The sequence below is a fragment of the Trichoderma harzianum genome (genome assembly GCF_003025095.1).
Source record: "Trichoderma harzianum CBS 226.95 unplaced genomic scaffold M431scaffold_32, whole genome shotgun sequence".
NCBI classification, from domain to species: Eukaryota; Fungi; Ascomycota; class Sordariomycetes; order Hypocreales; family Hypocreaceae; genus Trichoderma; species Trichoderma harzianum.
In genome coordinates, this window is record NW_020209280.1 from 75,391 (window position 1) to 89,783 (window position 14,393).

The 14,393-nt window shown below is 49.9% G+C and overlaps 7 protein-coding genes across 7 annotated transcripts; 2 read left to right on the forward strand and 5 right to left on the reverse strand.

The window, feature by feature from the left end:
* Positions 1-45: 45 nt before the first annotated feature.
* M431DRAFT_11390 (hypothetical protein) lies at positions 46-2,041 on the reverse strand (the record flags this gene model as incomplete). The annotated part of the gene is made up of 5 exons (XM_024911888.1): positions 46-131; positions 191-304; positions 352-517; positions 580-1,470; positions 1,529-2,041. 5 exons carry the CDS (start codon positions 2,039-2,041, stop codon positions 46-48), a joined length of 1,770 nt encoding a protein of 589 aa, XP_024767535.1.
* Positions 2,042-2,384: 343 nt separating this feature from the next.
* Positions 2,385-3,809, forward strand: M431DRAFT_525868 (hypothetical protein; the record flags this gene model as incomplete). The annotated part of the gene is made up of 4 exons (XM_024920640.1): positions 2,385-2,781; positions 2,840-2,991; positions 3,046-3,325; positions 3,379-3,809. 4 exons carry the CDS (start codon positions 2,385-2,387, stop codon positions 3,807-3,809), a joined length of 1,260 nt encoding a protein of 419 aa, XP_024767536.1.
* A 139-nt stretch (positions 3,810-3,948) lies between these two features.
* On the reverse strand, positions 3,949-4,890 carry M431DRAFT_11392 (hypothetical protein; the record flags this gene model as incomplete). The annotated part of the gene is made up of 3 exons (XM_024911890.1): positions 3,949-4,151; positions 4,211-4,545; positions 4,601-4,890. The coding sequence occupies 3 exons, from the start codon at positions 4,888-4,890 to the stop codon at positions 3,949-3,951; spliced, it is 828 nt and encodes a 275-aa protein (XP_024767537.1).
* A 326-nt stretch (positions 4,891-5,216) lies between these two features.
* Positions 5,217-6,531, reverse strand: M431DRAFT_101310 (hypothetical protein; the record flags this gene model as incomplete). The annotated part of the gene is made up of 4 exons (XM_024911316.1): positions 5,217-5,255; positions 5,304-5,420; positions 5,481-6,335; positions 6,388-6,531. The coding sequence occupies 4 exons, from the start codon at positions 6,529-6,531 to the stop codon at positions 5,217-5,219; spliced, it is 1,155 nt and encodes a 384-aa protein (XP_024767538.1).
* Positions 6,532-6,794: 263 nt separating this feature from the next.
* On the reverse strand, positions 6,795-8,511 carry M431DRAFT_525869 (hypothetical protein; the record flags this gene model as incomplete). Its single annotated transcript, XM_024920641.1, has 4 exons — positions 6,795-6,939; positions 6,996-7,524; positions 7,580-8,164; positions 8,242-8,511. 4 exons carry the CDS (start codon positions 8,509-8,511, stop codon positions 6,878-6,880), a joined length of 1,446 nt encoding a protein of 481 aa, XP_024767539.1. The 3' UTR covers positions 6,795-6,877.
* Positions 8,512-8,824: 313 nt separating this feature from the next.
* M431DRAFT_21736 (hypothetical protein) lies at positions 8,825-11,748 on the reverse strand (the record flags this gene model as incomplete). Its single annotated transcript, XM_024913529.1, has 5 exons — positions 11,435-11,748; positions 10,174-11,379; positions 9,671-10,108; positions 9,389-9,609; positions 8,825-9,333 (listed from the first exon to the last, which is right to left on the reverse strand). The coding sequence occupies exons 1-5, from the start codon at positions 11,650-11,652 to the stop codon at positions 8,828-8,830; spliced, it is 2,589 nt and encodes an 862-aa protein (XP_024767540.1). The 5' UTR covers positions 11,653-11,748.
* Positions 11,749-12,839: 1,091 nt separating this feature from the next.
* M431DRAFT_129340 (hypothetical protein) lies at positions 12,840-13,883 on the forward strand (the record flags this gene model as incomplete). The annotated part of the gene is made up of 3 exons (XM_024912399.1): positions 12,840-12,891; positions 12,945-13,546; positions 13,605-13,883. The coding sequence occupies 3 exons, from the start codon at positions 12,840-12,842 to the stop codon at positions 13,881-13,883; spliced, it is 933 nt and encodes a 310-aa protein (XP_024767541.1).
* Between the last annotated feature and the right edge of the window lie 510 nt (positions 13,884-14,393).

The window sequence follows — 14,393 nt, forward strand, 5'->3', positions numbered from 1 at the left end:
CATTGCCCAAATTTTCCAACGCTTCTAATTCTCTAGTACTTTTACTTAACTTAATTCTTTAGAGATTAAAAACTGGCTAAAGAAATTCAGGACATCCTTTGTGTTATCTAAAGAGCAAATCTTTGCGACGTCTACTTGAGTTAGCGCATTTCAAGTATACTACCCTATCATGCACAATTTGACAACTTACATTGGTCTGGGCGAATGATGATCAAGCATCCCTCAGGATGAATGCCGTAGGATTCGTATGCTTTCCCATGCCCTGAATTGTAACTCTCGTCATCCACAAAGACTTTTTGGAGATCTGGTCATGTCAGTCTGCGAAATATGAGAGCTAGCCTGATTACTCACGTTTGATCTTCCATTTGCCTGTTATCGGGGTGAAGACATAAGGGATCATGCTCTGCTCGACCTTGACACGCTTGGACGCAAGCACAAGCACTCCTTGAATGACGGAATTTGCATCCTGACCATCCGGTGTAAAGGTATCTATGATGTTCTGTAGTTTTGCTGCAGCCTACATGTAAATAGCTTCTGTTAGCGGAGCGGCGCTACAAGAAGTTTGGGGACCCGGCGGACCTTGATAAGCCTGTCGGCTGCTGTCTGCTGCAAAATGTCCCCAGCAAACACAACGACATGCCACCGCGAATCGGCCGGGAGCGCTGCCACCAATTGCATAGGGCGGGCATCGCAGAACCGGACAACCTGGGCACTGGGGAAGCGCATTCCAACGATGACATTCCGAGCTAGGCTCTCATCAGCTGGGCCTGGAGATACAAAGACAGATTCTTCGTATCTCACGCCTTGGCCGGCTGTGTATCGACCTGCCTTGACAAACTGGTCCTTGAAATCCTGGGAAGAAATTCCATTCTCTTGTCGGTAAGAGGAGGAGAAAAGTTTTGTGAAGAATCGGTCAAAATCGATCAGCTGCGCGGCCGTTTTCTGGCGTTCTGAAATATATGTTTCGAGAGTTCGGGGAGAGGATTGGCCCCGGAGAACTGATGCCAGCTTCCAGCCAATGTTGTAGCCATCTTGTAGGCTCACATTCATACCCTGTCCAGCCTTTGGCGAATGTGTATGGCAAGCATCCCCTGTCAAAAAGACACGGCCAGCCTTGGCAAAGTTGTCAGCCAGGCGCTGACCAATCGAGTATGCCGACCACCAGACCGTCTCCATGAACTCCACGGAATAGGGCTGGAAAATTCGACGCGCCCGTTCCTGTAAGTCAGCTAATGTGATGTCACCGACAACCGCATCACCAAGCTCGATGTAGAAGCGGATCATGGAGTCGCCCTCGCGAGGGATGATCATGAGATTGCCGGCGCGTGAGTGGATGATTGCCTTCTTTCGGATGTCGGGGAAGTCTGTTCTGGCGTGGAGGTCCATAACACCCCAGATGGCATTCGTTGAGTCCCCGACCATAGCAATACCCAGAGATTTCCTTACCGCGCTATGAGCTCCATCACAGGCCTGACCTATTGTTAGCAGTGAAGTAAAATGCGAAAAATTGATTGTCTAGCCAACTGACGAGCACATATTTTGATCGAAAGACCTTCTCTTGCCCGTTGGAAATTGCCCTCGTAGTAACGTAGCAAGCAGCGGAGTCCTCGCGGTCGATATCATCAACTTCCACGCTCTGTACGTCGCATCCGTACTCAATCTCCACGCTTCCGGACACGCGCTGTATCTCTTCGATTAGCATGCCATTTATCCTTGCCTGATTCAGGATGACATGAGGCTGGTGGCTCAAGCCAGGCTCCGTGTCGGCAGCGTAGTGAGTACGTTTGATACCCTCGCCCTCTGTCGCCCAAAAAGCAACCTCGAGCACATGATAGGCCTCTTTGAGGAGGTCCTCGGCTATGCCAAAGCTTTCAAATATCTCCACGGTTCGACACTGCACACCGTCTGCTTGGCCATTCTCAAGCGGGCCAGCTCGGCGCTCCACGATCTTGTAGTTGATGCCGCATCGTGCCAGCCAGACAGCCGCGCAAAGCCCCGCAGATCCGCTGCCACAAATGAGTACATCGACTTGTTCAGCCATGACGCCGTCTCGCTGTTTCGACCGCTTCGTAAGGTGCACAAAGATTATTGAAGTATCGTATGACGTCCTTTTCAGACAGATTGTACGGAGTAGAGATGGCTGCTCCTCAACACTAAGGGACATTTGCATTGCACCATACTCGAAGCCGGCACCGGATCTGCATCCGGGGGTGGAGCATCCAGAACCCGGCTTCCGGGACCCCTACCCGCCCATTATGGCCCTCTCCCGACAAAGGTATCATCTATCTACAGAAAATACTGTAAAAGATTTAAAAAGGTTATTATATGGTGGTATGAGCTGTAATAGATGTCCAATGCATATACAGGTACACTAAAGTATCAGAATGGCGAGCTTTTCTCTCTCTGAGCAGGCTGCGGCTGATATACGCAGCCTTCTCGATATCGCCTCCACGGGGCAACCAACCGGCGTGCCCTGTGCCAGTACCGTTGTTGTTGGTACCAGTTCTCAACCAGAACTCTTTGTGCACTCCGCGACGGCTTCATTTGGAGGAAAGGATTGCGAGGACCGTAACGATATTTACTGGTTGGCGTCGTGTACAAAGCTCGTCACCAGTATTGCTTGCATGCAACTCGTCGAGGCCTCAGTTCTCCGTCTCGATGATGCAGACCAGTTGGAAGGTCTATGCCCAGAGCTTGTAAATCTCAAGGTTGTGCAGGAGAATGGCACTCTAGAGCCGGCGCGGTCCCGCATCACGCTGCGGATGTTGTTGACTCATACAGGTATTTTGTCATAAGCTAGTGTATAGAGAGCCGTGACAATTCTGACAATCAACAATAGCTGGATTCGGGTACTCTTTTTTAAATACCAAGCTTCAGGCGTACTCTAAGGCATATCGCGCTGACGGAGTCAATTTTAACGAATTTTCCGGGCACATGGATGACATTCTACAACCTCTTGTCAACCAACCAGGAGAAACATTTGAGTATGGTGTAGGTATGTTCGCCGTATATTCTTTGGTACTCTCATGCTAAGCCGTATGTAAGATCTCCATGGACTGGGCTGGCGTAGCCATTGAGCGTGTTACGGGCATGAAATTAGGTGATTACATGCAGCGCCACATATTTATTCCTCTGGGCATACGCAACTTGACTATGGCCCCCTCATTAGAGATGAGAGAGAGACTCGTTGGCATGTGGCAACGCGACCAAGAGGGCCACCTTTCTCCTCGCACACCTCCTCTCAGCCGCCCGTTGGAGGCAGACGCAGCCCACAGCTTCCATAGCGGCGGCGCAGGACTTTTTGGGAGCACCCGAGAATTTGGAAGTATGTTCTACGCAAATCATTGCTGGCTATAACTGTGTTAAACCTTGTCTTAGAAATCCTTGCCATGTTGCTGCGAGACGGTAGATCTCATTTAGGCAAGGCGATACTTGCACCTGCTACCGTTGAAGCCATGTTTACCAACCAGCTAACATGGCTGCCAAACTTTGCCCGCCGTCACTTACCTGCTGTAAAGCCGGAGCTAGTCTATGTGGCCGAGGCTTTCTATCCACCTTGCCCGCCGCCGACGCCGCAAGGTTGGGGACTGGGCTTCATGATTACTCCCGGTCCGACCGGCCGCTCTGAGAAGACGGGCCAATGGTCCGGTCTTTCCAACGCGTTTTGGTGGTGTGATCGGCAACAGGGCATTGCCGGCATCGTCGCATCACAAATTCTGCCGTTTGCTGACCCCAAGGTTGTCGAGCTTTGGATGGGGATAGAATCCAAAGTATACGAAGGCATTAAGGCAGAATCATCAGACAAATAGACAGCACTTGGTCTTATAAATATGAATGAACTTGAAAATTACTAGAACGACATGAATTGGCCGCATTTTCAACTTAATAGATGATGCTCTAAGTGTTATAACTGCTATCCAGCCCAATACGGTTACCTAATAATAAGGGTCACAAGCTTAGTTGACTATGTAACCCACCATCCACAGACAAATTCAGGCCGGTAATCCCATCCGACATGTTGCTGGCCAGGAACACAGCAGCGCTTGCGATATCTTGTGGTTCTCCAAGTCGCTTGAGAGGATGCCGCTGTGCCATTTCTCGCTCGATTTCGACGTTTTCTGTCATAGCTGAGATCATTGGAGTCCGTGTGACTAAGGAATTGGGTTGAGTTAGCGTTGATACTATAAGCCCTTGTGATGACCATACGTACATCCCGGGAGAATCGAATTGCAGTGTATGCCGTGGGGAGCATAGTCCATAGCTACTGCTCGTGTAAAGGCGATTACGGCCCCCTTGGTGGCCGAATAAGCAGGCGTGCCCGGTTTACCCAACACGCCGAGTATTGATCCGATGTTGATAATAGTGCCAGCCCTCCCATCTCCACGATTTCTCTCTTGGCGCATCATCTGACTACCAGCATATTTGCACCCGAGAAAGACACCGCGCATGTTGACTCCCCAAGTTCGTTCGAACGTTTGTAATGATGTCCCCCAGATGGGTCGCGGCTCAGAAGCCTCTGGGGCAATGCCAGCATTGTTAACCATTCTACATAATATCAGCTTCTAAATATAATGACTTGACTATATGTTGCAGAACTCACATGTCAATCCGGCCGAACTGATTCGCTGAATCCCGGATGAGCTTCAACATGTCACTCTCGTCTGCGACATTTGTCGAGATAAAGATCGCCTTACCCCCTCGATCACATATTATTTCATGCGTGAGTTGGTTCTTGTTTCCGTTGGGGCCAGGTGTTTGGTCGGCACAGACGACAGTAGCGCCCTGCTTGGCAAACTCCAGTGCCATGGCTTGCCCCAAGCCAGACGAGGCTCCTGTAATTACAGACACCTTGCCTGCCAACAATCCGGCACGAGCAATAGCGGAAGCCATGGGTAAAATTACAATAAGCGCAAATACTGTTCAAATTAATTTATAAAAAGGCACCTTATATCGCCCAGACGTCATGTATACATAGACGGAAGTCATGCCGCATGTGGGTCAATCTACGGCATATCCGCATGGCTTCCGGTATAGTTCTGACCCGTTTCGGACAATTATGTTTACAATAAATGGAATTATTCTAAAACGGTTTCAATATGTACTAAGTGTATTGTGATTTTTTAGATCTTATGAAAAAGGTGTGTACAATTTGTTCTTCCTTAAACTTGCTTGTATGTACAACGGAAAATGAGTTAGCGGTAACCAGATCATCATCTTCAGTTCAAATCCTCCCATGACAAGATCGGCTTGACAATCTAAGACTCATTAATAATCCGAATTCTTTTCTAAGTTGTAGCACTTACCAGTCCCGATTCAAGGTCCGTGATTGCCTTGTCAAGTTGCTCCGCTGGATAAACCTTTGCCAAGCAGTCGACGGGAAATTTTCCATCGCGGTAGAGCTCGAGAAGCCTAGGAATTAGCTGTAGGTCGAAAGGTTAGCAAACCTACAAATGTGAGAGTAAAGGGAAGGAAGTCAATACAATATGCGGATCGGCGGCTCCCTCAATGACACCAATTACTCGTTTACACGACAGCAGCAAATCTAGCGCATTGAGTCGCATGGTTGCAGTTGGAGCGGGAACTCCCACTAGAGCCAACGTTCCGCCATGAGCGAGTGCTTTCACTGAAGCCTCGAGGACTCCGACCAAACCAGTTGTGTCTATAATGCTGTTTGGACCACCCGGGATAATGGCGTGCAGCGCGGTCTGCAAATCTGGCTCTGCTGCCGAGTTGACAATATGTGTTGCCCCTAGAGAGGATGACACCTTCAACTTGGCTTCAACAACATCGATAGCAATGACTTGTTGTACGCCGAGAGATTTTGCAGCCAGCATCGCCGCAATGCCAACGGCTCCCATGCCCACAACGGCTACAGAGTCCTGAACCTGTGGTTTTACCACGTTAAATATAGTTCCAGCACCTGCTAGGTAGCCACACCCCAAGGGAGGTAATGTGCGGAGCTCCTCTGGCCTCGCATCAACCTTGATTACGCTCGCCTCTGCGACGACGGCCAGCTTGCTCATAGATGACTGTCCGAAAAACTGTCCGTGAACCTTTGTGCCGTCTAGGAGTGATATTGGTGATTTTGCTCCGGCGTCTCGACGGGCAGGACGGACAAAGTTGGTCTCCGTCATGTGTGGACATGTGCCACACCGACCCTCGAGGCAGAATCTACATTGGCGACAGGAGTGGAATGAAAGCAGAACACTGTCTCCTGGTTTCAAAGATTTATCCTTGATAGCAGATCCTGTACACCTCACAACGCCAGCTCCCTCGTGCCCGAGCACAACTGGGTAGCCTCCTAGGGGCATGCCGCCATGCTGGACAACAACATCCTACACGAGGTTAATAGAACGAGAAGACAATAAAGTAAGCAGGTATACTTACGGTATGGCATATACCAGTGTACCAGATCTCTACTAGCACCTCGTTTGGTTGTACCTCGTCTAAGACAACATCACAGAGAGTGAACGGATCGCCTTCACCCTGTACAACGTAGGCTTTCGTACGGATATTTCTCGGAGCTGCCATTTGAAGATAGAAATTATCGCAACTTCAAGCAAAAGAAAACAGGGATTAGTCAACTAGAAAAATATTGGCTTAGGGAGCAGAAGCATGCTATATACTCAGCGAGTTGTGGTACTAATGTTTACTTGGCGGGCCGGAAACACTCCCGTCGCTCCACCCATGGGGGACTCATTGGACAACATTGAAACGAATGTAGCAAGTATATTTAGACATATGACTATTAAAAATGCTAATCTAGGACTCTTTGGGGAGGGAGGTCTATAGATACAACGAGTACTATGATGTATGTTTAATGTAAGGGTTACACTGAGTCCCATTTTGAGCTAGCTACTGTTCGTAAAATTCCCTTTTAGCCTGCCAGATGTGTATCTGTGATGGTGATCGTTTTTAATTGTGTAAATTCGGCAAATCCTGGCTTCTGTTAGCATGGCTCCAAATACGGTCTGCAACAATCAGATCATATTTACCCCAAGGCACCCCAAATCGGCCCCAACCGCTCTCCTTGACGCCCCCGTGAGGTATGTGCGCCTCGTCATGGATTGTCATAGAGTTGATGTGAACTGAACCGCTCTCAAGACGCCGTCCGATCTCAATAGCTAGTGGGATGTTGGTCGTGTAGATGCTTGCCGATAAGCCGTACGTCGTGTCATTGGCCAGTGCTACGGCTTCGTCGACTGTGCTGAAAGGGATGAGCAGGGCGATTGGGGCAAATGTTTCAGTATGCCAGATCTTCATCTCTCTAGTCACATTGACAAGTATCCGCGGCGTCAAGAAAGAGCCATCCTGATGCGCACCCTCTCCCCCGCCTAGAACTTTTGCTCCCTTTGCCCGGGCATCCTCTAGAAGTGATGTGACCTTCGATGTATGTTCGACTGAAGCCCCAGGGCAAATGTTCTCACTCAACTGCATCGAAGTTGCGGCGAGTTTCTCTGAGAACTTGTCGAGGACGCTTTCACTTACAAGGATCCGCTCCGTCGACATACATACTTGGCCATGCTGCGTACCTATGTTAGTCTTGTCTGGCGAAGGAACGGGATACAAGCCGACGCACGTGTGTGAAAGCCCCAATAGCTGCTGCCTGCGCTGCCTTGTCGAGATCAGCATCCTCTAGCACGAGCTGTGCAGACTTGCCGCCTAGTTCTAGTAAAACTGGTTTGCAGTGCTTTGCAGCGTTGGCTGCGATAATCTTGCCCACGGCCGTGCTGCCTGTGAAATTAATCTTCCGTACACGGCTGTCCGAGACGAGGGCGTTCACAATCGATACAGCGTCTTCCTGGGAATGCTGTATGACGTTGAGGACACCCGCTGGGAAGCCTGCGTCGTGAAAAAGCCGGCCGATGAAGTGATGAGCCATTGGGGTCTTCTCTGATGCCTTGAGAATCGCCGTGTTGCCGCAAGCGATGGGCGTTGCTACTGCCCGCATACCAAGAAATAATGAGGCGTTCCAGGGCGCAATGCCGACTTGAACACCTTGAGGTTCTCGGAAGACCATAGCCAGCATGTCGTCTGATTGCTTACTGGGCTGGACGATAGCATCCGTGGTGTGCATGATCTGACCCGCTAGTTCTTCCAAGAGGTCGATACTGGTCTGAATATTAATCTGATGGACCATGAAATCGTCAATTGGAGTCTCGACCTATAGTAAGCACGTAATAAAAGCAATTAGAGTCCTATATGAACATGTGCAGCCTTTGTAGTGGTGGCTGTACTTGCCCGTAAGATAGCTGCCGCTTCTTCTCGACGCTCTCGTAGCAGATTCGCCGCCCTGGTGAGCAGCTCCCGTCGCTGCCATGGACTACTCCGCTTCCAGGTGTTAAAGGCTTGGTAGCTACTGTCCACTGCATTCTGAACAACCTCTGGTGTAGCGCCGTGTGCCGTTAGGGACTCACCGGTAGCACTGTTGGTTACAGGGAACGTAATGCCCGACAAGACAGCCTCATTGCCGATCCACAGAGGAACGGTTCGGCTCTCGAGCAATGACATAGTTTATTCTACTGTTGGGACTTCCTTGTACTGAAGCGAGCTTTCAGACCATGGAGAAGCTCGCACATACCATGGGCGTAGGGCTCCTTTTCACCTGATTTTCCGGATGATGTTGCCATAGAGCGGATCACTATCCGGCATGTGTGGGCTAGGATCCGGTACGGTTACCACACCGCGCGCGCTGGCTCGCGGCAAGCGGGGAGACATGCTTGTTCAAAAGCAACCGTAGGAATAAGCCGATGCGTACATAGCATACTCTAAGACATTCAAGAAAACGAGACATTATTGTTGGTATATTTAATGTTCGATATGGAGATTATACACTGTTCTCAATGTGCTCCTCGTAATATAATCCTTGTGTAAGCCAGGCAATATCAGGAGTATTATACATCCAAATCTGCTCATCAAAGCGCGCATCTTCCTGCATAATGTTCGGCCGAGAGAGTATATCTTTGTTCCAAATGGAAGGGTCTGGTCGCACATGGCTATTTTCACCTCCCAGCATGACTGCGGTGCCGGGGGTTTCTAGGACACCCAAATCGTTCATCATTCCTGCTTCATATTCGTTACACTGACGACCTTGATATTTCCATTTAGAGGGAAACGACAAACCGTTCTGACTCCGGTAGTGGAAGACTTCTTGCTGCACCGAGATGAGAAATTTGCGGCAGCGTCCCGCCGCGCGGCTTCGACTCTGGTACCGTTTGAGAGCTGCGAAACATCGACTTAGTCCTTCGAGAAGTGAAGCTTCGTCCATGCAGTGGATATGATTCGGAGAGCATAACAGACTGATGAGAAAAACCATGGCGCAGCTATGTATATCTATGAAGGGACATCAGCACGATTTTCGACCCGCAGAGTGCCAGAAGTGACTTACAGAAGACCGTGTACCACGGTGGAGAAAGGAGGTCCGTCTTGAAATACATGTTATCCTCAATGAGCTGTAATAACTCCTGTGCTCCAGACACGCATAGGTTGGCTGCCTTGAGCACCATCTCATCTTGCATTGAACCCGTGCCTAATTCACTTGATTGCGATGCTGGGTCACAAAGGCCCGATAAAACCGGTCTGAGCATCATTAAGCGAACGTGCAAATATCTTTCCACATTCGTTAGTACTGACTTATCGCGTCATACGTTTGAGGGACAGGCTAACATACCTAACCTCCAGGACTATCGCCTGCCTACGGTACACTACCTTTCTATCTGATAGGTTGAGCGTGGGGGGCTCTCCGCTGCTCTTATACTGACCGGCTTGAAGATGTGGCGGTAGTCTTTTATGCCATGTTGTAAGTAGACTATCAACGGCGAAGAGCTTGTGGAAGTCTACACTTTTTGCTCCGGTGCTGAGCGAGGGGGCCGGGCTTGGGCTAGGATCCGGGTGGTACAGCGTGGTTAGAACCTCGCCGAGGATATCTTGCAGTTGAACCGTCTGTATATAACATTCTGTTAGGCTCGGTATCTCATCTGGTTGTGATCCTGGAGCGTCCGGAAGTCGCGTTAAATATTCATCATCCACTGCTAGTGGAAGGACGAGCTGGCTCTGCGACATGGCTGCGTGCACAATCAAGGGCCGCCCGTACGTCAAGCAGAGGACTCTAACACATAGTGAGTCACCAACCGAGTGCGGAGAGAACATTGAAGGTAGCAAATAGACACTTACCGATCCAACAACACACAGCCCGCCCATGCCCGTCTTCGCATCTCCGTCTCCGCTTGGTCAAGGGCCTGTGATGGGCAGCAACCCTGGTTGCAATTTTTGGGATCGTGGTGCAGCCCAATATTCTGGGCGACGCGCACCGCAAGCCCGACGATGTTCCAACAAGTGCTCGACATCTCTGTGCTCTGTAGGTACTGGCTCATGAGCAACAGCGTTTGCACGAGAGCCAAGCTGCCTGCAGCGAGCATGTCCAGATCCATGAGCTTCTTAGCGCGCTCAAAGAATCCGCGGCTCAACTGATCGCGGTCCTTGTGGCCCATCCTGGGGCTGAAGAGGGCACCTAAAGCAAACACGCTGTTGAGCATGCAGTAGAATAGACGGTCGCCCATGGAGGTATAAAGGCCCCCCGGCGTGAAAGCTTGGGCTTCTGTGCAAAGACAGCGTGGCCCCGTCTGAGGGTACCAGATCATACGGTAGCGTTCTTCGAATGACGGCCTATGGATAGATGGATAGAGTGAGTGTGTCCAACGCCAGTAGTTTTCTACAAGATCGTCGGCTTCGTCGCGTGGAGGAACTGTCATTCCAAATACCGCACTGTCTGTCTTGAGTGAGTGGGAACGCCCCGATGAAGCACAAGACGGGCTCAAGACAGAGACCAGTTCATGTTGGCATTGGGAGCATGGCCTATTATTCAACACAGACCAGTGTTTACGGCACTGCTGGCCCATGGCATTCCTCGCCCTGTCTACCAGACTCGCAGTACTGGAGGGACCAAAATACTCAGAAGGTCGTCGGTTTCGCCTACCACCGATGCTATTCAAGGGAGCTATGACGCCCATTGCGTTAACATCAGTGTCGTCGCTATCCGAGCCGGCGTCAAGATCTGGATCTGGGTCCTGGTAGGTTGGAGAGGGCTTACTGCGCAATGAATGCGGCAAGTCCTTGGGCGAATCAGGAAGGTTATTATTTACGGCAGGTCTATATTCGACCTGCACGTCGGTGTAGTAAGGTGGCAGACTCTTTGTAGTCTGATCAGCTGGTGGGCTCGTTAGCTGCGCCATTGGTTGAGGCATCTCCATCTCCGGACTGGCATTGGCGGGTTCCGGCGGCGACAATCCTGGAAACAGAACGTTATCAGCAGATTGACCTGATAGATGATTCTGCGCCGACTCAAGCTCCCGGATTCGAGCCCTGAGGCCCTCAACATAACTGTGAAACTGTCAGGAAGGGTTCGGAGATCAGATTGAAGGTTTGAAGACATTACCTATTGGTCCACATCTTGCTGACCCTCTCCTCGTTCCAGACGCATGTCGTGATGCTTCGTCGACGGCATGCGCCGCATACAGGCTTCACGCCGTCACACTTGCGCTTCCTATCGCGGCATTCATCACAGGCCAATGGAGTGCGGCGCCGTTTACGAGTGCCCCCAGGCTCGGGAGACCCGGCCGTAGACCTCGGCGACATTTGTGACACCATTGGCATACTCCTATGGCATCTGTTGAACGGAGTGGAAGCCTCTGGGCAAATAAGTTTGCCGCGCAAATAATTCAGACACAATGATCTGATTGCGTGTGGTCTCTAGCACCCTGCTTAAATGATTTGAGGTATGACAGATGGTTGAAAGGAGACGCCGGAACCAACGGTGGCGCCAGACTGCACTCCGCTTTCTCCGCATATTCACCAAGGCTAAACATGTGCAGCTGAAAATACCCCATGGGGCAGCCACTGTTACACTATTCTATTCATGCTAGGGAATCCTAAAGGCCCTAAGTTAAGGGGGAGCCATTATATGCCCGCTTACAATTCACTTTCCAAACGCGCAAGTACTACAGGATTTATCTCGAACCGAGTTTGCAATAGTCCCCATCATGGCCTCCAGTGGGGAACCATCAAATGACAAACTTTTAGAGCTCGTTTTTTCCATCAGAATCTCTCAGCAAGCTGACATTGACATGATGGCAGGGTCTGCTGAAGCATCTAAACAAGAGCCTGGCAAGAGGTTTGCAGAAAGGAAAAGAGAAGAAAACAGGCCCGCAAAATAAGTATCTACTCGTACGTGCAACATGAAGAGAATACGACCACAGTTCTAGATGAGTCTAATGTGATGAGTATGCTGATCATGTCTCGATTTCCCCCTTTGTTGTAAACACCTTGCACTGCAACATGGGCAGGACGCTTAGGGACTTTCGGACTCTGCGTGTTCAAGATGTTGGGCAAACACAAACAAGATGCGGGGCACATGCAATCATGGCCACATCCGGTCAACCGAGCATTAGTCGTCTTTCATGGTAACGATGATCAATTCGAGGCTCTCAAATATGTTTCGTTAAAAGGAGGGTATTCTAATGCAGACCAACCCGTCTTGTAATTATTGGAACTAGCTCGACGCTAGCGGAAGCGCATCCGGCCTCACCTCCGGAAGCACATCCGGCGCTCGATGTTGACTCTTGGGAATGCGTTCAATATTGACCTACTATCACATTAATCCATTCTAACAGCTCAGAGGCTTTCACTCAATAAGCCGTTGAACAAAACCTCTGTGTTTCTTATTTAGTGTAATCAAGAGGTCTGGTACATAAATGCATCTCCCAGGTTTACAGGGAGCGCCAGAATAGGCAGTCAATCTAAAAGACCGACCTATCAGATATTGTGCTCCTGAGTATAATATCATGGCACTCTCTGTAGCAGGCAGATATGCTATCATCACTGGCGGTGGTTCAGGTACAACTACCCGTCGTTGTGTCAGACAGCCCCAGACTAACTACCATTACTAGGCATCAATCTCGCATTTGCGAAGAAGCTTCTCTCCCGCGGGTGCTCTGTTCTAGTTGGTGATATAAGCCTACGACCAGAGGCCCAAGAGCTTCTAAAGCAGTATCCGCACGATCCTTTAACACCTCCATCAGCTAACAGACCTGTCGCGCTATTCAAGAAGACGGATGTCACATCATGGCCGCAGCTGTCGGCGTTGACTCGAGCGGCTGAGACTGCCTTTCCACAAATTGACATCGTTGTTCCTGGTGCTGGCATTTTTGAGCCTAGGTGGAGTTCTTTCTGGAATCCTCCAAAGTCACCGACAAATCCAAATAGTCCTTCACGAGATGAAGCAGAGGGTGACCCAGGCCACTATGCCGTGCTAGATGTTAACCTGACGCACCCAATCCGGCTCAGCCAGCTCGCTATTTCCCACTGGACCTCACGTCGTATGCCGGGCTCGCTACTTATCGTTGGTAGCATGGCTGGATACGTGCATGGTATCGGATCACCATTATACTTTGCTAGCAAACACGGCGTACACGGCTTTGTGCGCAGCCTCGGTCGTTTGCGAGACACGGTCGGAATTCGCACGGCTGCTATTGCGCCTGGTGCTGTTAATGTATATTCATTCCCGTTAAAGACACAAGAGCTCTGCTAACAGAATTTCTTTTGTCTAGACACCACTATGGAGCGATGATCCTGATAAAAGCAGCATGATTAGTGCAGATGAAATTACAGCCAGCGCGGAGGATATTGCTGACGCTATGTTAGAGTTACTAGAGAATCCACAGTACGGTGATGGGACGATATTTGAGGCAACAGCCAGAGGCACACGCGTAGTCCCCGCGTTTAACGCCCCTCCACCAGATATTGAAGATGGAGGGATATCAGAGTATGAGGCTGGAGTGGCGAGACAATGGGAGAAGAAAATCACTGAGGAGGGCCTAAAGGTGTAGGCAAATTAAACTCAAGATGTCTACGGAGTAACTCTATATGAAGTTCGCTTTTTTTCTTTCCAACATTTTGTAAAGATCCATATTTAAAACTTAGTTTGTATTGCATGTCTCCACGTTAGTTCCATGTTTTTACCTCCAAAAGCTTCTCCGCTATCAACAAAGATAGTGATGTATAACTGATGGATAAGAGTATATAAGGGATAGCAACTGTCGCCATGGAGGGTTGGCTTAATCTTTGCTTATTTTAAGCTAGACAATCGCTGACAAAGGACTACGGATCCCCGGAGCGGGCTCTTCGAAGGGAGAAAGGCCACGGAAGCAACTCCGCAAGCTTCCATGGAGAATGACTCCAAGAATTTCACTAGGCGGTGGCTAGCGCGACTGAGCGAAAAAAAAAAACCCCCCTTTCTATACCAACCGAACGCCCGTCCGTCCGTCCGTCCGAAGACCTCTCAAGAAAGCCTGTGACCACTGATTGGTAACGGACTAGAGACAACGTACCAACTTCTT